Source organism: Megascapheus bottae, chromosome 8 (assembly GCF_031878675.1).
Source record: "Megascapheus bottae isolate mThoBot1 chromosome 8, mThoBot2.hap1, whole genome shotgun sequence".
Classification (NCBI taxonomy): Eukaryota; Metazoa; Chordata; class Mammalia; order Rodentia; family Geomyidae; genus Megascapheus; species Megascapheus bottae.
In genome coordinates this window covers 58814914-58838722 of record NC_143516.1, presented here as the reverse complement: position 1 = coordinate 58838722, position 23809 = coordinate 58814914, and the positions used below count along the sequence as shown (strand labels likewise).

Genomic DNA, 23809 nt, shown 5'->3' with positions numbered 1-23809 from the left:
ACTTCCAAATATATTAAACAAAACCAATAAAGCTAAAAGGATAAGTAAAAAAGAAAATCACATTTAAAAAAAATAATCACGGTATATCCAAAAGGTAGACTTTTAACAAGAAGGTAAAAGCAGTCTTTCCAGCATGCCCAGCGCCCATGGCCTCCACTGTGACTGCAGCTACACAGGAAGCTGAGAGCTGAGGATCAGGGTTCAAAGCCAGGCCTAGCCGGAAAAACTGTGACTCTAATGTCCAGTTAACCAGCAAAACACCAGAAGTGGCTTTATTGTATCCTGGTTTGTAACCATGTTGATGGCTAGAAGTGGAGTTGCTGCATCACAGGGCAGTTCTGTGTTTAATTTGTTAAGGAATCGCTAAACCAGGATACAGTAAAAGCTACCAGCACAACCATGTTCATTTTCAGCACTATTCACCATAGCAAAGTTATGGAATCAATCCAGATGCCCCTCGATGGACACATGGATCAAGACAATGTGATATATACATAATGAAATTTCACCCATTCTTTAGAAAGAATGATAGTTTTATTTGTAAAGAAATGAAAAGACATGGGAAAAATTACTCAAGCCCAAAGAGCCAAAGGATGCATGCTTTCCCTCATATGTGCAAGCTACAGTCAGTTTATTAAAATATAAGTAAATACATTAAAGGTATACAAGTATATAAAAATGATTTGTCTGCATATGGTAGAATCAAGGGAGATCTCAAATAGTGTAATTTCTTAGAAAGGCAAAATGAAAGTTCAGCAAAATAAAACATCGGGAAGTGCCTACTTGAAAGGGATGGGGTGGCATCAAGAGGTAAAGGACGGATGAATGAAGAAGAGAAGATAGGGAGAATGTAGTGAAGAATCTAAGGTATATCTTACCAAATTAAGAAGAGTGAGGGAAAGGATGGTTGAGAGTGATGGGTGAGAATGGTGACAGGGTTGACATTGATATATTTAACTCAAAAACTGCTTTGTTAAGTGGGAACTCCTTTGTACAACTACTTGAAGATAATAATAAAAACAAACTAAATGTTGAGGGGAAAAGCCAGAAGTGGAGCTGTGGCTCCAGTATTAGAGTATCAGCGAACCAAAAAAGTTGAGGACAGTGTCGGGGCCCTAAGTTCAAGCCCCAGTACTGGCATACACACACACACACACACGCACGCACACACACACAAATGTATTGTCAGTATTTTGATTTGGGAGTTGAACATAATCTCTGGCTCTGGCTTGGAACAAACCATTCACAGCATGGCTTTTACTGAGTGAGTTTTACACTTTGAAATTGCAGTTTTGAGATATTAGATTTGCTTTTTTAAGAATTTAAGCTGGTCTCTGATGGCTCATGCCTATAATTCTCACTAATCAAGAGGCTAAGATTTGAGGATCACAGTTTGAAGTCAATCTGGGCAGGAAAGTCCACAGGATGATTATATCAAACTAAGTAGCAAAAAAAGCCAAGCTCCCCCCCCCCCACGCCCTTGAGCTACAACTCAAGTAAGTGTTAGCCTTAAGCAAAACATCTCAGGGACAGTGCCAAAATCTGGAGTTTAGACATGAGAATGAGCACACACACACACACACACACACACACACACACACACACACACACACACACACACGGAGAATTCAGTAGTTTCAAGTGAGCCAAAACTAATGTACAAAACTAATAGATGAAGATGAAGTTTTTTTTTTAATCCTTGATTTTGAAGCTTTTGGGCTGAAGCTGACAGATGAGTATGTTCATACTTTAATGGAATCCCGGTTTTCACATGGAAACCACTTCATGTATTTTCTACATCTTGGTATGTTGTCACACTTTATTCAGTTGCCATAGACACCTCCATTTCCTCTCTCTCGTATCCAGGAGCCCCAAATCACACATATGGCCTAGATGATAGGGAAGCGGCCCCATGGTCCTCTGAGCCATCTCAGCCAGGGCTCTCATTTCCTACCAGAGTCATAGAAGCAAGCTAAATGTCTGCATTTCCTCTGTAAGCGACTATGAAGTCTGGTAACCTCAAGGTTTTAAATTTCCCCTTCTTGAAACTAATTCTGATATCAAAACTACATGTGTGGCCCATCAGAATTTTCAGGGAGTGAAGCTTTTATCCTTAGTGATTCAGTGGCTTGTCCCAGGAGAACATTGCTGAGACATCTTTGTCCCGTCCTGGGCAGGAGAGCAAGGAACACGCTCACCATGTCTACTTCAGAGAAAAGTGACCCCTGGCCCAGTGGGGCTGGGTGCTCTCACAGCCACACCTTCTCTACTGATCCTCTCCAGACAAATGACAGGATACAAAATAGAATCAATACAACTAGATAACTAAAATGCTTTCTGTGGTGTTTGGGATTCTTTACTATGAAGTCTTAGCAGAAGAAGGGGTTGGACCTCACAGATCGAAGTTTTACAAAGATGTTACAAATGCTTTAGAAACATTCTTCATAGGGAATACCTATGGTATGTGATTTAGAGTCATTAGGAATTGGAAAATTTCTCAACTCTTTCTACCTCTTTCCAAGATGCTTAGCACACAGTTTCAGAAGAAATGGTCAGCCTTCATTATTGTGCTTAGGACAGCATAGTAGCTCTTTTGAATGTCTTCAACTTCATGGTTCTACCTCAAAAATGTCGATTAGAAGCCAAGGGCCAGTGGCTCTTGCCAGTCCCCTAAAGCACATGAGATCAAGAATCCTGTACCGTCCAGGCAGAAAAGTCAGTGAGGCTTGACCTGCTCAGACAGGAAGGATCTGGGTAGTCATGGATGCCAGTCCCAGGAATGATGAACGAAAGCCATGCAGGAGTGCACCCTTCCTTCAGCAGTGACCAGCACACAGGGCCAGCTCAGTGGGAAGGGTGCCCATCCCGGGCGGGCGGGTTGCAAGGAAATGAGTTCAGGTTCCACTCTGCATCCCAAAATATAAATAGGTAGGGGAGAAGACAGAGAGAGAGAGAGAGAGAGAGAGAGAGAGAGAGAGAGAGAGAGAGAGAGAGAGAGAGAGAGAGAGAGAGAGGGAGGGAGGGAGGGAGAGGGAGAGGGAGAGGGAGTGGGAGAGGGAGGGAGGGAGGGAGGGAGGGAGAGAGAGAGAGAGAGAGAGAGAGAGAGAGAGAGAGAGAGAGAGAGAGAGAGAGAGAGAGAGAGAGAGGAATGGGAGGTGGTACATGGGAGACAGATGATAGAACGACGCTGAGAAATAAATTGATACATGATACGTGATACATAGATGGTAGATAGAAAATAAATAATAGATATTGATAGGTAGAAAGATGTTAAATAGCAACTCCCTTATCACCATAACTCAGAAAAGATTATTCGTATAACTTTAGACTGAGATTACACAATATGATTGTTTCTTAATAATTAGTGACTGGTAATAAAATGGTTGTCTATCGGGAAAGGGAACCACTGTTAACTCACTTCACTTCATGAAGCATTTTGGTATGAGGAAAATTCTTTCACATAAGACAAAGCAATATGATGAACCAGAGACGTGGAGGTCAAGAGAACTTGAGATGTGGATATATTGGATCACATATAGACACAGGATTCCCAGATCACATACAAGCATTGTTATTCGTGGATCACTTACAAAGACACATGCATATTGAAAAATATATGTAGATTTTCTTTAAACACAATTTTTTTCTTTTGCTGATGAGGGAAATCTTGGTTCAAGTTATGAAAGTTATGTAAGGAGAAATATTCCTTAGGCCTTGTGGCTTAGCATGCACGAAACCCAAAAGGCCAGAAGCAGTGTTGTGGCTCAAGTGGTAGAATGCTAGTCTTAGAAAGCTCAAGGACAGCGCTCCAGCCCTATGTTCAAGCCCTGGGACCAGGAAAAAAAAAGAATAATCCAGTACTGATTAGCTTAATACTCTTTTATTTTCTGAATCTCAAATCTTTTCTGGTCATAGATATAGTATAGTTACTTGGGATATCTAGAAAAACATAAAACTTACAAAGGAGTAAGTAAAATATCTATAACTCAGTATGCTCAGACAATTAGTATTTTCAATCATAATTATACTATTATTTTCAATATATGCAATCTATTTTCTATATATGTTTTTCTGTGTGTATGTACTTGAGATTAGTCCTCAAGTACTTGCATCTTAGCCATTAGAAGGGAAGATGAGCGAGTTAATGTGAAGTTAGCAAGGCATGGCATCAATTCTGAAGGGTCAACACCTATCCTGGACTGGCTTTGTGTCCAGAGAACTAAAAAATAGCATGGAAAGTAACATGTTCACATTTGCTGTATGTTATTTCAATAATTCTGCTTCCTCAAGATTATGCGTCTCAGCTGCTGCACATTATACCAGACAAAAAATTGGTTACCAGCCCAGATAGATGTATTTTTAAGGGAATAAAACTAAGTAGAGTGAATTATCTTGTGATTTGGAGAATGATTAACATCCAGTGCTAAAAACAATTTCAAGTCTTTGGGGAAAAATAACAGATAAAAATGATAATGATTTAGGACCTCTCCCTGACAATACCAATGAACAATTTTGAAAATCTTTTTTTAATCTAGTTATAAACAGAGCTGAAATATAATTAGTTGTTTTATTCAGCATTTCATGTGCAATTCGCCAGTTTCCTGCAGTATATAGTAACCATCCGTCTCCAAAGCCTAGTCCATTTAAAGTTCTATTTCCATACACCTGTATTTCATTTTGTCTCTTGCCTTCTCTTCTCAGATTACTTTGTTTTCTTGTTTTGTTCAGTGGTTTAAACTTTTGGGACTTCCTGGGAACCCAAGTTTCTGAGTGGAATAAATGAGACCGTATCCGTGGAAAGCGGCCAGGCCGGGCTCTGATCTGGGGCCCTGGGGAGGCCGGGGAAGGCCGGGAAAGGCTATAGGGGCCCAGGGGCGGGGGGAGGGGGAGGAAGGGGCGGGAGAGGTCTGGCTGGCTGCCTGGTTGACCCTGGGTTGGAGGGCTGACTCTTCCCTGGACCAGGCACATTCATTAGGCGCAGTCTTCAGGCTCCCCAGGCAGGTTCTCAAGTCCATCTTGAGCTGGTCTTGTGTGAGGAGGGGCTCCCGCAGTCTTTCTGCGGGCTGAGTCCTCCACCCCTTTCTCCAGCGCCGTCCTTGTCCCTCCTGGCTGGGCTACCCCCAATCTGCGCCCTGGCCCGGCCGGCCTGGTCTCCAGGACCACCAGCACCCGGTCTCACCACTCACCTGTGCTCGCAGTGGTGCTCCCACTCACCCTTCCGGGAGGCCGGGACTCAGGCATGTGCCAGCATCCGGCTTTAAGTTCTGTATATTTTTAAATTTTTATTTTATGTATCCGCTATAGCACCTAACAGTGAATGGACACTCAATAACTGTTAGCTGTTATTTTAATTAGTCTGATTATTATTATTTGCCTGTTGAGTAATTAATGATGGCAGCTCACATATTTCAACGTTTAATTATTAATAAATCACAGTGAAGATCCTCATTCATATTAATAGCCCGGTAGACTGGGTTCTTTAATATAATTCCTTCCCATATTCCTTCCACTCTCTTAGTTCCAATTTAAAATAACAACAACAAAAAGATGTTTCTGGCAATAAGCTGGAGCTACCATTCTTGTAAGTGGTATTCACTGACCCCAAGAGTGATGTACTCTTGGTTTTGATGTGTATTTTATGACAGCAAAGCAGAGGCACTGCACCTGCAGCCTGAGTTCCACCAGGCCCCTCAGGCTCTAGAAGGCTCAGCAGAAATCCTGTGTGCCGCAGCAGATCTGCCGCAAGGCCTTGTCATGGTGGATAGCGACAAAAACGTTCATAAATGAACGAGTCAGTGGATGACTCCACTGACTCCAGCTATCTCTAGCTGAAACCTGCACCAGGGCACACTCAGCAGACACATGTGAGACACCCTGCCTATGCTAAGTAGTGCTTTACACTCCAGATATGCAGTAATACAACCAAACCCTATCTTAACCATGCTAACACTCTGGTGAGCTCAAGACAGACAAAACATGAACTTAAAAATTGCACTCATAAGCACACCACATGTGTGATACGTGAATTTGGTTCCACATCATGGTGATGGAGCAAATAGTGACACAAGTTTATTGTTTCCTTGTTCATGTAAGAGTTATGCTGACACAGTGTTATAGTCCATTACCTGTCCAATAGTATTATATCTAATGCACTGCTAGGTACTAGTGGTTCCTCCCTGTAATCCTTGCTAGTCAGAAAGCTGAGATCAGAGGACCATGGTTCAAAGACAGTCCAGTTAGGAAAGCAAATGAGACTCTTACCTCTAATTAACCAGCAGAAAGCCAGGAGTGGAGCCATGTCTCAAGTGGTAGAAGACCAGCCTTTAGCCAAAAGCTTAAAAGTCAGCTTCCATGCCTGAATTCAAGCCTGGGACCAGCAGAAAAATAAAATGAATGGACACATTGCTACATATGTTTATTAAAATTGATTTTTCACTAAAAATATTAATGAGATATCTGAGTCTCTAGAAAAGTGTTGTTAATAGACTTGCTAGGTTCTAGGTTCCATTATATGAACAGTACAGTACAGTACAGTTCAGAAGGCACAGTGCAGGTATCTGTCCATGTGTGATATCCATGTGTAGCATGTGTGTGAGGTGTCATGTGCAATGTCTGTGTGAGGTGTCACATGAGGTGTCATGAGAGGCTTCCATATGAGGCATTCATGTGAGGTGTCATGTGAAGTGTGTGTGTGAAGTATGCAAGTGAGGTGTGGTGTGAGATGTCTGTGCATGTGAGGTGTCTGTGTGCAATGTCCATGTGGGCTGTGAGTGTGAGGTGTGGTATGAGGTGTGATATGAGGTGTCCTTCTAGAGCAAGGTCAAGGGGAGCAGATAGCGTAAGAGTCTACCACATGTAGAACAAGCCTTTGGGTGCCAGTGGTCTCAAGCTGACTTCCCTCTTGGCCTGTGGGTGGAGCCGGTCCTTCCCTCCCAGAGCCTGGCTGTCAGGCATCGCTGTGGTGCACATGGAGACTGAGACCTCTTAGACCTCCTTGGAAGCCACGAACCACTTCTGCTGTCCACTGTCCTGTGACAGAGCAGAGACAGAGCTGACTCACCCCGGGTAGCGGGACTTCTCCAATGCTGCCCACTGCGTGCCCAGTCTGCAGAGCCAGGCGTGTGAGCAAGAGAAGCAGAGTGCACACCCTTGAAGAGCACACTGGACCAGTGGAATAGCCAGAAAGACAGCTATCGGGGTGGACTAGCAGAGGGCTCACTGTAGTTACAAATGAAGGGGGAAGGAAACGTGTGAGACCATTAGGAGTGGAAATGAGGGACCAGGGACACAGAACATGGCCATGTGCACAACAGCCCAGATGTGCATAGAGCAGCCTAGGCATGTGCACAGCAGTACAGATGTGCATAGCATAGCCCAGGTGCATGCACAACAGCACAGGCGTGCATAGAGCAGCTCAGGAATGCATAGAACAGCACAGGCATGTGCACAACAGCACAGGCACACACAGAACATGGGCATGCTTAGAGTAGCCCAGGCAAATGTGGAATGTTGTAGGGCTTTGTCTTTTTCCTGGAGTTAGACCAGAAGAAATGCTGACAAATGCAAGTTAAGAGTAGGTGGCCAGATGGAAACATTTGACCTTGGAAGATTGGCATAGAAGAGTCCGACAGCATTTTCCACATTAATTTTCAGAATTAAGAAAGAGAACAAATGCTGAGATTCTTTGTAGTCTTCCCACCCAACTTCTAGTTTCTCTAAAGGAAAAAAATGGTATTTATTTTTCTGTGACCTGTACCTCGGCTGTAGTTGAAAAGCACTCGATAAACATGTATTGACTCAGGCCTTGCTGCTGGATAATTAGCAAAGGGACATGTTGTCTTTCAGAGTTCATCATCAGTGATGTTTGGAGACAAAGAGCAAATAGATGCTCCTGTTAAGAGCACTGACACTCTGGATTATGTGCTTCAAACAGAGGGAGAGGAGGTGAATTAGAACAAAGATGAAAAAGGCTTCCATTTCAATGGGAAGAAATTATCCAGTTATGTGGATATTTGTCTAGAGGACACAGCTCTCAAGAGCTCCTAAGTTCCTGTGTGGCATGTGGAGCATCACTTGTATAAAAACATGAGATGGATTCATCAGCTAGTGCTGTGCTCTTGGTAAAATAGGGGCTTGGCAGGGAAGTGTGGGGAGGGTGGAGGCACAGAGTGCCAGGTGCGGCCACTGTAGGGGGCGGGAGAGTCACTGAATCCCAAGCCCAACAGTGGATGACAGAGGAATGCATACAACAGCACAGACATGCATAGAATAACACAGGCATGTGCAAGCCAGGAAAGCACCAACTTCTGAGTCCCATCCCCACCGGTGACATCCTTGTGCCCATGGTGGCTTAACATCTTTGTAATAAGAATTCAGGTGAGCCTGGCACGGTGGCTAGCTCCTCAGGAGGCTGAGATCTGAGGATCGCAGTTCAAACCAGTCCCAGGCACTAAAGTCCGAAGACTCTTATCTCCAGTTAACAACTAGAAATCCGGAAGTGGGGCTGTGAATCAAGGGGTAGGGTGGGAGCCTTGAGCTGAAGAGCTCAGGGACAACTCCCAGGCCTAGAGTTCAAGACCCCCAACCAGCAAAAAAAAAAAAAATCAGCTGTAGTTTACAACCTTAGAACTGTGTACAACTTCATAGAGCACACTCATCACCTTCAAATGGACATTGACAAACACACTGTTTGGAAATGAGAAACCTCGCTTACCTCTCATTCTGACTTCCAGTGAGTCTCAGAACTGACTGTACTGCTCTGTCCCTTCCCATGAGGCCAAGCGGTTGGGACAAGCCATGATTCTGACCACTGGCCAGCGTCCAGTCACCAGAGACCTGGACAACAGGACAGTCCTCAGGACCCATCCGCGTTAATTTGTTAAAGCTGTCTTGGAAAGTCTATTGCATAGCAAATATTCAAAACCAATACCTGGACTGCCATTAAAGCTACATGTGGCAAAATTTCCTAATTCTATGACTCACGTCTCCTAACAAAGCAGTCGTTACAATGGGATTTGCAGTGCAGATTTCAGGGAAAGACCTTCTACTCGAAAGTGGGGCTGTCTCCTCATCTGTACTTCTCAAATTTCTGCAATTTATAAGAACCAAATAAATATCATTATTTCCTGTGTGGAATTTATGCTTTGAAGTAATATGGATTCACTTAATTGCTAGAAATTAACCATTGCTAGAATTAGGATGCAATTATTTGTGTTTGCAACTTACGTGAGGAAGTGTAATAGGAAACTGTAAGTAATTTTTTTGAATTACTGTTATTTGAATAAGAATTAATCCAGTAAGAGTTAAGGTACCTCCCAAGTTTTACAACCTTTACTAAATAACTTATATACTATTAATTATAGAGAAGAGTGGGCAGTTTTATAAATGAATGCTTGAAGTGATATATCTACATGTATTGATTTTTCAAATGATTGAAAGTATGATTTCTTGGAATGCTTTTGAAATGTTACTATAAATGTTGCTTTCAGTTTTTTTATTGAACAGCTTTTTATCAGAGTAAGCAAATGATCTCAATTTAGTTGTATCATTTAAGTTTAAATGCTAGCTAGAGGATATAGTTCAATGCCATATTATTTAAAGGTATATGAAATCAGAATAAGCAACACAAAGGCAAAAAAGAAACTATATAACCTAGAATATTGGGTAAAGACTTCAAATAAAGTCAACTAGAAAGTAACAGATTTTATGCTCCAGATTTTTTTTCAGAATATTTGTGTTATATGTTTTTTAAGCTTGGGACAGAAAAACATTCCTTTCCTCCTTTAATAATAAGCGGGGTATGGTCAGATGACAGCTGATAACCCACAAAGAATGCTCTGAATGTATGGAATTTTTATAGGCACAGCTGTGTTTGAAAGTTAATTTGGAAAACAAAGCATATATAATGCACAGAAAATCATTATAAAAAATATATGAATTTTAGTATAATGTGTATTCCTACACAGTCATTCTGTCTGCTTCTGACATAGTCTATTATTCTTATATCTTTAATTTTCACACACATTTCACTGCATCTGTTTGCCTTGTTGTCAGCAACTTAGACTTAATAATAAGAATAATTTTACAGATACACCATTCATTACAGCACTCAAAACTATGACATAGGAAGAATAATGTGACTGCTGGAATGGTCCATGTACTTAGAAAGCTTGCCTTGCACAGAGGAGGGGAGTGGCCTGGCTTCCCATTTGCTCTGCCAGTTATCCTTTGCCTTACAAGATGGCCCTGAAATTGATCAGAGCTGCCTGGTGCCTGCAGAGCACTGTTCAGTAAATAAGCCATGAGACACAGGAAAACATGCGCAACACATACTCTGGGGTTTGTGAATGTTATTCATGCTCATGAGTGGAAAACTAATTTACAAGAGCTCTGTGTCATCATAAAATATGAAGGGACTTTTGTGAAAGATTATATATTTTAACATGAAAATGACACCATGCGTCTTCACCTCCTGAAGTTAACCTGTGCAGAGGTTGGTAGTCATCCCCACTTTCAAAATCTTTCCCCAGTTTCTTATTCCAGTTTCTGCTGCCCTTTGACTAGATGCGCTACTTATACAACACATCCCCTGGCATGCTCAGAAAGGCAGGACAAGCTGTGCTTAGTATCTCCTACAGTACCATATATTAGTTTAGCCAGATAACGCCATTTAAGGGATAATGGCTCTGCAGAAAGCAGAGGCCTACGTGAGGCCTCTGGAAGTACATAAAAGGTCCCCATGAAATTAGAAGCTTTTCTCCAGGCTTGTGGATTTCACATACTTGCCTACTTGTTTGCCACACCACCAGCTCAGCTTTTGGCTGGTTATTTTGAAGGTAGAGTCTCCTAGGCTCTTCCCCCTGGGCTGGCTTCAAACCAAGATCCTGTAGGTCTCAGCCTCCTGAGTAGCTAGGGTTACAGGTGTGAGCCCCCAGGGCCTGACCTGAAGCACTCTTACCAGGTGGGCTGGAGAGAGGAGGGAAGGAGCTGCAGCCTGCACTGTGGCTTGCCTCCTGATTTTGTCTGAGACAAAACTGCAGAGTAAAGCAAGGGAACCCACCGCTGTAAACCTGGTGCTGTGAAATGGATGTGTGTGATCTCTAGGTCCAGCGACAATACATCGAGTACAGACTTCATATCAAAGCAAGTTTTCTATGAGATACATTTACAGTACTTTTGTTGTTGTTGTTGTTGTTAAGATCTTGAGTTGGTTTGTGGGGTGTAACTGCATGACTTAGAGCATGCAAGTCCCAGATTCCATCCTGCAATTGCAAGCAGTACATGGGCATTCGTGCCAGGCAGAAGAGATATGGCAAGTGCTCAAGCATGCCGGGTTCTCTCCTGTGTGTCTTCCTTCTCTAATCTCAGATCAGCTGAGATAAATGTTTTTCATTTAGCCTTTACTGTTTGTCACGAGAACCTGAGTATGCAGTGAATGTATGTCCTGCAGTGGTTAGGAAGAGCTGCAATGTAATATGCTTCACTTAGTGGTGTAACTGATATTAGTCTTGAGTAGAGCCAGGCACTGGAGGTTGACTACTGTCACCCAGTTGTGCAGGGGCTGAGGTCTGGGGGTCCCACTCAGAAGCCAGCCCAGGCAGAAAAGTGCATGAGACTCCTGTTACCACCTAGCTAGTAACAAAAGTGAGATGTGGCTCAAGTGAAGGAGCACTAGCCTGTAGTAACATAGGTAAGGAGCAGTTCCTAGGCCTTGAGTTCAAGCCCCAGTACGGCCACAAAGAAGGAAAAGAAAGAAAGAAAATAGGTAGGTAAATAGATTGTTAGGATTGCCTGGTACTATGAGAAAGAAAAGAGCTTAAGCAATTTGAAATGGTCAATACTTTTAATTATTTATGTGAAGTCAGCTATAATTTTATCTATCGAATCATATGTTATGCTTTCTTTTACAAATAAATTGCAATGAATAGTGTAGCAAGTTACAAAATTTGATGGTAGCTAATCACAAATGTTGAAAAATATCACTCATAGATACCAAACTTTGGTAGTGTTAATTATACTGGGTAATCATAAATAATAAAATGTTTCGTTTGTTGGGCGCCAATTGTTCATGCCTGTAAACCTAGCTGTTCAGGAAACTTAGGTCTGGGGGGGGGGGGTCACAGTTCAAAGCCAGCCGAGGCAGGAAAGTTCATGAGAATCTTACCTCCAACTAGCAGCAAAAAATAAGCCAGAAGTGGAGCTGTGGCCCAAGTGGTAGAGCACCATCCTTGAGTTAAAAGGCTAAGGGGGAGTGCAAGCAACTATGTTCCAGCCTCAGTGCCGGCCAAGGGAGCTCATAGATTCCCAACAGAGGCAGCATGCATAAATTCTGTTGCCCAGGTCCCTGTGCCACCCAGAAACCGCTTGCGGAATCTCCGCTAAACAGCCTGCCCGCTTTAGGCCCTGGGAGACGTCCTTACACAGCAGCGGCGCTTACGCTTCGGGTGGGAGTCTCTGCTCGCGGGGGCGCCGGTTCGCCGCACCCCTCGCGCAGGCTGGCTGGCTGGAGAGTTTCCATGCCCGGGGAGGGAGGCAGCAGTTGGTGCGGTCCACACCAAGCACGTGTAATGAGAGCGGCGCGGATTGGCTGCGGCCCGCGGCTCTCCTCGCCTCCTCTCTTCCTATAGAGTAGTTCGGCTGGGGGTGGCCGTCCCCCCCTCCTCCAAAAGAGACCCGGGCCGGTACCATTTTTATTGTTCCGCCGGGGTGGCAAAGGCGCCGTGTGTTAGCGTGTTGCATGGCTACGCCGCCGAGGAGGCCGAGCCAGGCCCTCACCCCTGCCGTCCTGCCGGCCTCCGCCGCGGGCTCCTCGTTCCGGACACGGTCGCGGTGGGGCCTGGCGTGAGCGCTGCCCACGGAGGCCGCGGGGAGGCCATGCCGGGGCTGCGCGGCGCGCGGGGCTGAGCGGCGCGGGGCTGAGCGGCGCGGGGCGGGCGCCGGTCCCACCCTCCCCCTCGCGGCTCCGCCGAGAGGCTGGGGACCAGCTGATGCCGCCGCCGCCGCCGCCGCTGCCCCCCGTTTCCAGGGTGAAATCCTCACGGCAGCCTGTTCAGCGGGGAGGAGAGAGAAACCTCTAGCCGGCGGCAGCGTACGCCCGGCCTGCGAGCCCCGGTAACCTTCCAGGCGGAGGGAGCCGGGGTGCGGGGTGCAGAGCCGGCCGGCGCTCCGAGTGCCTGAGGGGCCTTGGGCGCGCGGAACAGGGCCGGACCGGGCCGAGCTGGGTGCAGGCTGCACCGCGCGCCCCGATTTCAGCACCGCGGGGCTGGACAGCTCCCGCACGCCGCGCCCAGCGCAGCCGGGCCCGAGCTGCTTCCCAGCGGCTCACACCCCGCGCTCCACAACAAGTCGATCCCGGTGCCGGGAGGGCCGCGGACGCCGGGCTGCCCAGCTCGGTTCTCGGACGCCGCGGCCGCGGGGCGTGCTGACCCGCTCCCCCTGTCGCCCCTCTCGCAGGAACCAGTCGCTGGGAGCGTGGTCCACCCAGGGATGCCGAGCTGTGCTCACCGATGCGTCCCACACGAAATGCCTGTGTGATCGTCTCTCCACCTTCGCCATTTTGGCTCAGCAGCCTAGAGAAATAGTGAGTAACAAAGGGAAGCGGGCTGGCCTGGGCCGGCCTGCGAGGCTCCGCGCTGGCCGTGCGCCCGTGGCTGCGTTCCTGGGGATGGACCGGGGTCGCAGTGGCTTAGCCTGGCTTGGCTCCTCCTAGGCTGCGGGAGCTCCGGGGACTGTGACCCCCACCCCACCCCCCAAACCACGTCCCCCGCAACCGATGCCTTCCAACTTGGCATTTCTGCAGTGTGGTTTGAAGACACACTCCTGCCATATTACTGAAATGCTGCAAAGTTTCAGATAAAAATAATTGCCAACTTAACCTCTATTATAAGACAAGGAGGCTGGCTATTCTGGGGGAATTGTGAGAACACAGCTTGCAGGGGGTGAGGAGCCGGACCACAGCCGCAGGAGGCCATCTCCACTGGAGACGGGCACAGGTTCCCAGGTGTCCCTGGAGAACGAGGCACATTTTTAAATCAGTGGAAGTTTGCATGGAAGCATGGATGTCGGGAACTGTAAAATCATTCCTTAAAAGCATGTAGGTTTTGCAGCAAGAGTTTCTGAAAGAGCTGTCGAAAAGAGAAGGAAGTCCATTAAATGCATTTTGAGAAAATATTACAAGAATTGAAATGCTGAAGAGCAATAAACCTTTCTGATAAATAGTACTTTCTGCCTCCGTTTGGCCTAAATGAGCTTCTTATTTTTACTTGTTTTGATGATAAAAATGCCTAATGCAATTTGATATCACTATCTAAGCCTTTGGGACATATTTAATCTTAAAGTGTATCCCTTCAAAATTCCAATATAAGAACTGGGGGGAAAAAAGAAATCTCCTTAGTTCATGACATGTCAGTTTCTAAGAAAAGGAACCTTTTAGATCAATGTGTGTGCTTTTAAAGATACAAGACTTAGTTTTCAAGGTCATGGCATTGTGGAAATTATCTCCACATATTTAGTTTATAGAAATACAAATTAAATATGAAAGTCTTAAATTATGGCTTTGTATTTTCTACGGAGTCTTTAGAGGCCTAGTAAGCAGAGTTTATTGTGACACTATTGGGCTTAGAACAAACTTATCAAAAGTCAGAAAGTTTGAAGATTTTTTTTAATATCTACATGTAAGGTTTGGGAAATATGTGATGGGAAATATGTGACTTGTAAATGAATATATCAAGATAAATTCTGCCAAGAAACAAATGGTGAAATGTCTGAACTTCAGTCAGTTGAAGAAAAGTAAATATTGCTTCCGATGTCAGCGAAACAACATTTCACAGACAAGTGCTGACCAAGTTGGAGTGTGTATTTTAGAAGCTCTGCCTAGGCAGTGAATCATTCATGGAGGATGGTAGACTCAGATGGGGTGTGCGGGGAGAAGCTGGAGCCAGTCCTGTGAGAGCTAGAGGACGGGGGCTGAGTCTGACTACAGATTCCTACCTGGTTCCTTATAACAATGACTGAGGCCATTTTTGAATGAAACCTGGGTGGTCCTGATTCTAGAAGTTATTTAAGTTCATTTCCGAATAATGCTTCCTCCCTTCTCTTTTCTTTGTTGAATTCACAGACCATGGAATCCTCTGGCACACCCTCAGTGACCCTCATAGTGGGCAGTGGCCTGTCCTGCTTGGCCCTCATCACGCTGGCTGTGGTCTATGCTGCGTTATGGAGGTGGGTGGCCTTGGGGGCCTGGGGGAGGGGCCTGGCGGCCACTTGGCCACTCAGGGGACACCCAGAATGGGGTGACAGTCATGAGCCTCTCATTTCCTTTCTTCACCAAAACTAGTACCATGGTCAGTGCAGCCCTCCTCTCCTCTCTGTACTTGTCTGTGGTGAACCTAAATAAACACACACAGCGTCCACACACAGTAAGCAAGTTGCTTACCCTTACCACAGTGCCTGTACCACTCACATCTGATCTGCAGGTGGCTTCTGCTCATCTCAGTTGCTCTAAGTCTAAGAGTACAATCAGTTTCTCTCTCAGAGCAGTAAGACCTCCAGTCCTAAAACACAAGTTCTCAGCATGTCCCAGACAAGGAGCAAAGCCATAACAGTATATCTCTGGCAATAAGCCAAGTCTAGGAAAGGTCTTCTGGTTGTTGACAGTAAATCACTTCTGACAAATTCATTCGAAGCCATGAAATATGTAAACCTGATGAAATATTTGATGGTTTCTTTGGCTCTACAGTATTTGAAATAACATCTTTTCTAGAGCATGTGAAAATATAATCATTTTCCAAGTAATTTATTTAAACTTAGGTCCCTGAGGTTTATCATATCTACTCATATATTGATAATGAAGGTATAACTACATGTCCAAACTTTCCACTATAACATATTTTAAATGTTAAACATTTCATATCCAAGTTGATGATTTAAAGTATCTAGCAACGTAGGTATTATGCATGGATAATTACTTTTACTCTGAATATTTACATTATTGATTTTCCAAAAGTTGAATATTCCTATCTGTCAGTCTTTATATCTTATTTAAGAATTTTAAATTCAATTAAGAATTTTGAAATTAACTATCGCATTAATTAATATTAAAATGTATTATTTTAGCCGGCACCAGTGGTTCACGCCAGTAGTCCTAGCTACTTAGGAGGCTGAGATCTGAGGTTTGCAATTCAAAGCCAGCCTGGGCACGAAAGTGAGATTCTTATCTCCAATTAACCACCAGAAGTGGCACCGTGGCTCAAGTGGTAGAGCGCTAGCCTTGAGCTGAAGAGCTCAGGGGCAACACCCAGGCCCAGAGTTTAAGCCCCACAACTGACAACAAATAAATAAATAAATAAAATTTTTTCACTATGAGATTTTACTCTTTTCAGGGCAGGAATTATCAAGGATATTTAAGTCATCAAAACGATTAAGAATTCCCATGTCTTGTACCAAAGAACGCAAAAAGCCCAGAACTCTGTGTGTACATTTTGGCATCTTAGCACAGGTGTATCCCAGCAGAGTTACATTTTGTACAGTTTTGGTGGTATAGCACTGACCCAAGAGCTGTCCTAAGCTAGTCCTACTCGGGGTTCTTTTGTGAAGAGAGAAAACTTATTTTATGTTCAAAAAATCTTTTCAGTATTTTGATATTTTGTTTTCAAAAAACAGAGCAGAGTAAGCAGAGTTTATTGTGAGAATATTGGGCTTAGAGAATATTGGGGGACTTTCATTTCTGGAATCTGTGATGGAATGGGAAACTTCAGACTAGGGTTTTTCAGTGACAGCATGGGACAGAGAAAGGAGGGGAGAAAATACGGAGGGCGGGAAGGAGAGAAGGAAAGAGAGCTTTGACCCACTGACCTTCCCAAGTGGGCCTTCAGACCCCTGGCTCCACCATCTGGCATTGTAGGGGAAGCCCACACCCATGGTGGGATGGGATTCCATGTTTAATATAACTGCCCAGGCTGGGCACAGCAAGTATGAGGTTCTCATTCGGTTCCCATCACTCAGTGATTTACTGCAGGGCAGTCAGGTAGTACCCTGTCATGGTAATCGCTGGATTCTGAGGAATTTTCTCTACAACATGCAGCTCTGGTATACTTTAAAATAACAGAGTATTTAAATATTTGTTCATAAGGACAAAATATGGAACTCACCAAGAATATGCAAATCTGTGGTGAATTCTCATTTATAGAGTGGATTCAACATTAGAGATAAGAGCGTCTCTCTCTCCCCCCTCTCTGTCTCTCTGTCTCTGTCTCTGTCTCTCTCTCTCTCTCTTTCTCTCCCTTCCCCTCCCCCTCTCTCTGTTTCTGAATCTCTCTTGTGTTAGCAAGTTTTCAGTAACATAATTTCCAGTAATTTCTTGGCCTCATATAATCCTGAGGCATCTGATAATGTTTGCAGTGTCACATAATTAGAGATATTTTCCTCCATACAGAAGTGATGCCTCAGAATCAGTGTGGGTTCTCAGACTTCTATTGGTCAATGCATATGGCAATATGAAATCTTATTTATACATGCATTTATATGTCTCTACATATGCATGTTTATAATTATATTAATTGACATATTTTCAAGAAGTGTTATATTTCTACAACTTATCATGACCAGATATGTAATAGGCTGTGTCAGATATGAAATGCTATGTTTTGATTTAGTTCAATTGCTAATGACAATCAAGTTTAAAAACCTCTTGACATGCACTATAAAACTGGGTACCTAAGAAATATATTTATGAAGACAGAGTTTTGTCTGTTCTTGCTCCTGTAAATTATTCTCTAGATAAGATGAGACAATTATACAATACCGAACTTCTTAATGGAAACTGAGCTCTCTTTCTCTCTCCGCCTAGGTATATACGCTCTGAGAGGTCCATAATTCTGATTAACTTCTGCCTGTCTATCATCTCCTCCAACATTCTCATACTGGTGGGACAGACTCAGACACATAATAAGGTAGGATTGCTAATTACTCTCATTCTTCACGCATTTATCTTTTGGCATGCACTTGACTACTGATAATATTAATTTTATGTTAGATGACTTCTGATATTAATTTTTAATTACTTCATTGATTTCTGAATAAAGGTATCATCTACTCTAGTTCAGAAATGATCTTTCTTTGGCTTAATATCTTGTACTTTAGAGATGCTATGAAGGCAAAAACACATGTAAAATGTTTGCTGAAAACTCTTGAGAGCTCACAGTTGTAAGACAACAAAAGCGTGTGTTTTGTTTGGTCAGCTGGATTGAAGTAGGAGTCAACTGTAATCAGGTATAGTGCCTGAGTTTTAGTTCAAAGTATTAACTGGACTCCTGACAGACAGCTGTATGGATTTAGGTCATTGCTTTAGGAATCCACTTCCTTATACAAGCAGTGATCAAAAAGAGTACTAGCTGGAAGTCTAGTTCATTACTTCTTATAACCTTTCCTTAACCCAAAATACTGCAATATAGCCAACATTAGATTATATAAGCACAATGTCACTTTTCAGCAGAATATGAAACAATAGATTTCATTTTTATGTGTTGACCAATACATAATAATTGAATGGCCATGAGTTGTTCTTCATCCTTTTTTTTTTTTTGGCCACACACGTCTCTTTACTCTATTTTTGTAAATGTATTCCAAGAAACCATGATTAATATGTCATTTATCCTGGCCAGAAAAGGAGTCTGTCAAAACCACTTGGAAACATACTTTTCCCTAAACGTGCCTAACTTGTCGTTCAACGTTTCCTGTTTTCAGACATTAAAGGCAATAGTTAAACATTTTCTTCAATAACTTTTATGCTTTACAAAACAAGCACAAGGTTTGATAGGTCCTTGGGCTTGGAGGTTCAGAAGGACACATATACAAGGGCTACAGACAACCCCTCCCCAGCTCTCAGAGCTCCGCATCCTCCAAGCCTGACTCCAGGCTGCATCACCAAGCTGCCTGCCAGAGCGATTCAGATGAATGTTGATTGTTTGAAACTTATTGCCTAGACTCGGGAAGGACCAGGGGGAAGGCCACTAACTGAAAGACAAACTGCAAACAACAACTTTATCAAGGGTTTTGGAGAAGCAAAACACACTTTCATTTTCTTGAATGATTAAAAAAAAAGAGCCCTTCTTGCATCTTTTTTTATAAAGAAGTAAAAAAATACATTAAGAATCATTAAAACATAGCACAAGTACACTTCATGAACATTTGATATAAGTGGGAGAAAAAGGGGAGAGTGCGTGACAAGTGTTTGAGAAGAAAGGTACTCACTACATTATGTATATAACTGTAGCCCCCTGTACATCATCACCCTAACAATAAAATTAAATTTAAAAAATAAATACACAGAAGAAAAGGAAAAGCCAACTGTGCTAGGATGCCAGTTGCTGTGGGGAAGAAACTGAGTAGGAAACACTCAGCATTTGGCAATCTGAGGAAGACAAAGAGAGGGAGGAGAAGGAAGAGAGGAGCTGCAGAGGAAAGCAGAGACCAGGTCCCGAGGAGCACGGAACCTCTTGTACCACCTCCTCCTTCTGCTGTGCACATCACATTGCCTTTACTTGATTAATGCATGGTCTCAGATGTTCATGGATCTTCCCATAACTTCTGCTGGGAAAATGAAGCTTTGTGAAGTAAGAATTACACACACGAACCAGAGAACAAATGGAGTTGTGGTCAGCTTGAGTTCCTGCTTTAAGATGTTCTCCAACAAAATCCTTTCTTCTGAACTCTTTTTACCTTCTGAGTTACACATCTCATTGCTGTGGAAGTTTCCAGATATCCAGTAAGAAATTTGAAGACTGTCTTATGTTATGTAACACAGGGTTATTTTTGCTTGTTTGGTTTTTTGTTTTGTTTTTCCAAGTTCTGAGCCAAGTAGTTAGTGGAGTTTTCTCCAGGCTGCATTGCACATTAGGGTGCCTAAGGAGCTGTCCCAAAGAAATACAATGCAAAATACACATGTAGCTTTATTTGTAATTTACATCTTTAGTGGCCACATTGCAGAAAATAGGGGAAATACTTGTTTTAATTTTTAAATTCAGTGTATCTGTAATATTGCCACTTCAGCATATAATAGTAATATATTCAACATATAATTAGTAGTTTACCATCAGGCATATACCTTTTATGTTTATTATCTTTATTACAAAGATGATGGGAAAAGGGGTTACAGTTACTCAAGTAATGATTACATTTGATTATAAACAGTGTTACCCATCCTTCATTCTTTCCCTTCCCCTTCCCTTTTCCCCTAACCCTAGTGTCAAGTGAGTGTTTGACCTGCTGTTTCTGTGGTTCCCTTTCCCTTCCCCTGATCAATAATCTTGTAGGGGGCCAGGAGTTTCACCTAGAAGTAGAGTGCTTGCACAGCATGCACGAAGACCCAGGTTTGACTCCTTGATACCACATGCATAAAAAGCTGGAAGTAGTGCTGTGGCTCAAGTGGGAGAGCACTAACCTTGAGGAAAGCCCAAGGACAGTGCTCAGGCCCTGTGTTTAGTTCTCATAACTGGCAAAAAAATAAATATCTTGTATGCAAGGTACAATTAAGAGATTAAGAAAATTAAGAGATATGAAAGGAAAAATGAAAATAAAAATACAACAAATAAAAAGCAATGTACAGGACATAAGAACCATTTGTTTCCATCATTTGGAATTTATATTGATACACTTCGTTGTATATGGTCTTATATATTAAGCATATAGGCTGTTGGGATTCCCTCTTAAGAATATCATGAACATACTCTAAGTCTTACCAATGAAGAAAAACATGTGACCTGCTTTTCTTTGGGTTTGGCTTACTTCACTTAATAGAATTTTTCCAGGTCTTTCCATTTCCTTACAAATGGGCCAATGCTATTCCTTCTGAGGGAGGCATTGAACTCCATTGTGCATAAATACCATATCTTCTTGATCATTCATCTATTGAAGGGCATGTGAGTTGGTTCCATATCTTAGCTATGATGAAAAATGCTGCAGTGAACATCGTTGTGCTGGTGGCCTGTGTATGGCTTTGTTTGTGGACATTTGGGTAAATGCCAAGTGTAGTGGAATTGCTGGGTCACAGGGAAGCTCTATGTTTAGTCTTTTGAAGAACTGCCATATTGCTTTCCATAGTGGTTGAGCCAGTTTGCATTCCCACCAAAGTGTAGTAGTGATCCCTCCTGGCCACATCCCCGCTGGCATCTGTTGTTATTAGATTTCTTGATCATGGCCATTCTAACTGGAATAAGGTGGAATCTCAGAGTTGTTTTGATTTGCATTTCTTTCATGGCAAGAAATGTGGAGCATTTCTTCATGTATTTATAGGCCATTCTTATTTCTTCTTCAGAGATTGTTGTTGTCATTGTTGGTTGTGGGGCTTGAACTCAGTTGTCCCCGAGGTCTTCCACTCAATGCTAGCACTCAATCCCTTGAGCCACAGCACCACTTTTGGTTTTCTGGAGATTAACTGTAGATAAGAGTCTCAGGGATGTTTTGCGCCCAGGCTGGATTTGAACCATGATCCTCAGATCTCAGCCTCCTGAGTAGCCAGGATTACAGGTGTGAGACACTGGTGCCCTAGATAGAAGCCTGCCCCCCTTTCTCTCTCTCTCTCTCTCCCTCCCCCCCTCTCTCATATTTATCCTGTTTTATTTATTTACTTTTAAGTTTTTATTGTAATGTATAGAGAGGTTACAAGTTACATTTGCCCAATGCTAGTGCATTACTTCTCACACATTGATACCCCTTCTCATGATTTTCCCCATTTTCCTCCCTCCACCCCCTCCCCTAGAAGTCTCTCTTTAAGTCTTCAGCCCACTTGTTAATGAGGTTTTGTTTCTTTGAAGGATTTAATTTTTTTCAATTCTGACTATTTTAGATATAAGACCCTAGTTTGTTGTATGGCTAGTGAAGATCTTCTCCCAATCTATGGGATATTTGTCTTGGTAGCAATGTCCTTTCTAGCCTGTATTTTGTGCAAATACTATAGTTTGTTTGGACTGGCCACCCTTCTAGTGTTTGGTGGCTGGCTGGCTAGTGCATATGTATTTAGTGTGCACGTGGTAGCAACTTTACTCAGAGAATCACATTCTGCTTCTCCATTTCAGTCTTTGTAGGTTCTCTTCTTTTTCATGAGAATGTCTTTTTGATGCCTTCACATATTATGAATATCAAAGGCAAAGACAAGATTACATGAGTGTTATTTGCTTGTAGTCTCTGGCTGTGAGACATAGCTGGTTCCTGCTTATTAGAGAGAGGAGGGGAGCAGCACTTGACTTCTTCTAACTACAGAACAGGCTCTGTGTGGTTGAGATGCAGTGGATCTGTTCTGATTTGTGCTGCTGGTTATTAATGCTTGGGGCTGGGGTGGGAGAGGCAGTAGGTGATGGTGATTATGTGATTTCTTTTTATCCTACGTTAGTTTTGCATTATTAGTTCTGCATAGATGTTTTTGATATCTTAGGACCATTCACATTAAAGTGACTAAGAGATAAAAATAGGGGAATTATATTTAATTCACTCTCAGCAATGTCAGGTTTTCTAGTGGGAATCATTTTATTCTTTTTTTGCATGTTTTGGATTGAATTGAACTTGATTTTAAATGGGTAATTTTGGTTTGTGAAAATTTGTACCTGCTTTCCAATAGTTTGAATTAATAGTTTTCAAATAAAGGAAAAATATATATCATCCATATAAAAATGATCAGTATAAACTCCAGGAACATATTTTTTAAAAGGCAAAACATGCTGACTGCGGTGACAGCGCTGGCTGGCAGGTGTGTGGAACTTCCTCTGACTGCCTGTCCACGCCCTGGCATGTCTGGAGTGGGGCTTTGAGGCTCCCCACCTGAGAGAGATTGTTGATGAACCGATTGTTGGGAGCTGCATCTGGAAGTTGCCATGGCTGGTTTGTAAAGTGCAGGCTTCATGCTGGTTTCTGGAGTAGCCCGCAGTGCATCCTGCAGTCTTACTAGCCCTGCTTAGATCCACCCTTTGCTTAACCTTCTCATATCCCTTCCTTGCTTGCAAAAATAATTAACAAATTGCATTATATTGTTTCCATACATGTCTCTGGAATACTTTTGCCACCTTTACTCCCTACCCTGCCATCCTCTTCTCTCTCACTGATTCTTGTTCTGTGTGTGTGTGTGTGTACTCGAACTCTGGGTGTGGGCACTATTCTTAAGGGTTTTTGCACAGTGGTGGTGCTCTATCACTTGAGTTAGAACTCGGCTCCCAGCAGTTGGAAGGCTAATTGGAAATAAGGGTCTCATGGACTTTCCTGCTTTGAACCAGGACCAGGATCATTCGATTTCAGCCTCCTGCTTAGCTAGAATTGTCAAGGTGAACCACCAGGCCAAGATGACTTAGGAGGGAAAACATGTGATATTTTTCTTCCTTAGTCTAGCTTATTTTGCTTTACATAATAGTCTTTTTAGTTACATCCATTTTCCTGCAAAAGACTTCATTTTGTGCCTCACTACAGGCAAATAACACCCTGTGGAGTACGTAACCCATGCTTCCTTTATCCGTTTGCTGGTTGAGTTTCAAGAGGGCCGATTGCATGGCATGGCCACTGTGGAGAGTGCTGCTGGACGCCTGGTGTGCTGGCATCTCTGTGATGCTAACAACTTCCCATGAGATGCGTGCCAGGGCTGGCATAGCCAGGATCACATGGAAGTTTGTTATTTTGTGCCATTCCTAGGTCTGGGCACTGTCTCTGAGCTTTTTTGCTTATGGCTGGTGCTCTACCACTCGAGCCACATCTCTTACCTTCCAGCTTTTTGGCAGCTGATTAGAAATAAGAGTCTCATGGACTTTCCTTCCCAGGCTGTCTTCGAGCCACA

At 43.2% G+C, this 23809-nt stretch overlaps 1 protein-coding gene across 2 annotated transcripts in view; it reads left to right on the top strand.

Moving 5' to 3' along the window:
- The window catches only part of Adgrb3 (adhesion G protein-coupled receptor B3), a 466475-nt gene that overhangs the window by 350022 nt on the left and 92644 nt on the right, over positions 1–23809 (top strand). For both annotated transcript variants that reach the window (XM_090338496.1, XM_090338497.1), the window contains exons 17-19: positions 13453–13579; positions 15116–15219; positions 17846–17948. In XM_090338496.1, the coding sequence (XP_090194622.1) occupies positions 13453–13579; positions 15116–15219; positions 17846–17948 (334 nt within the window). The remainder of the gene's footprint in view (positions 1–13452; positions 13580–15115; positions 15220–17845; positions 17949–23809) is intronic.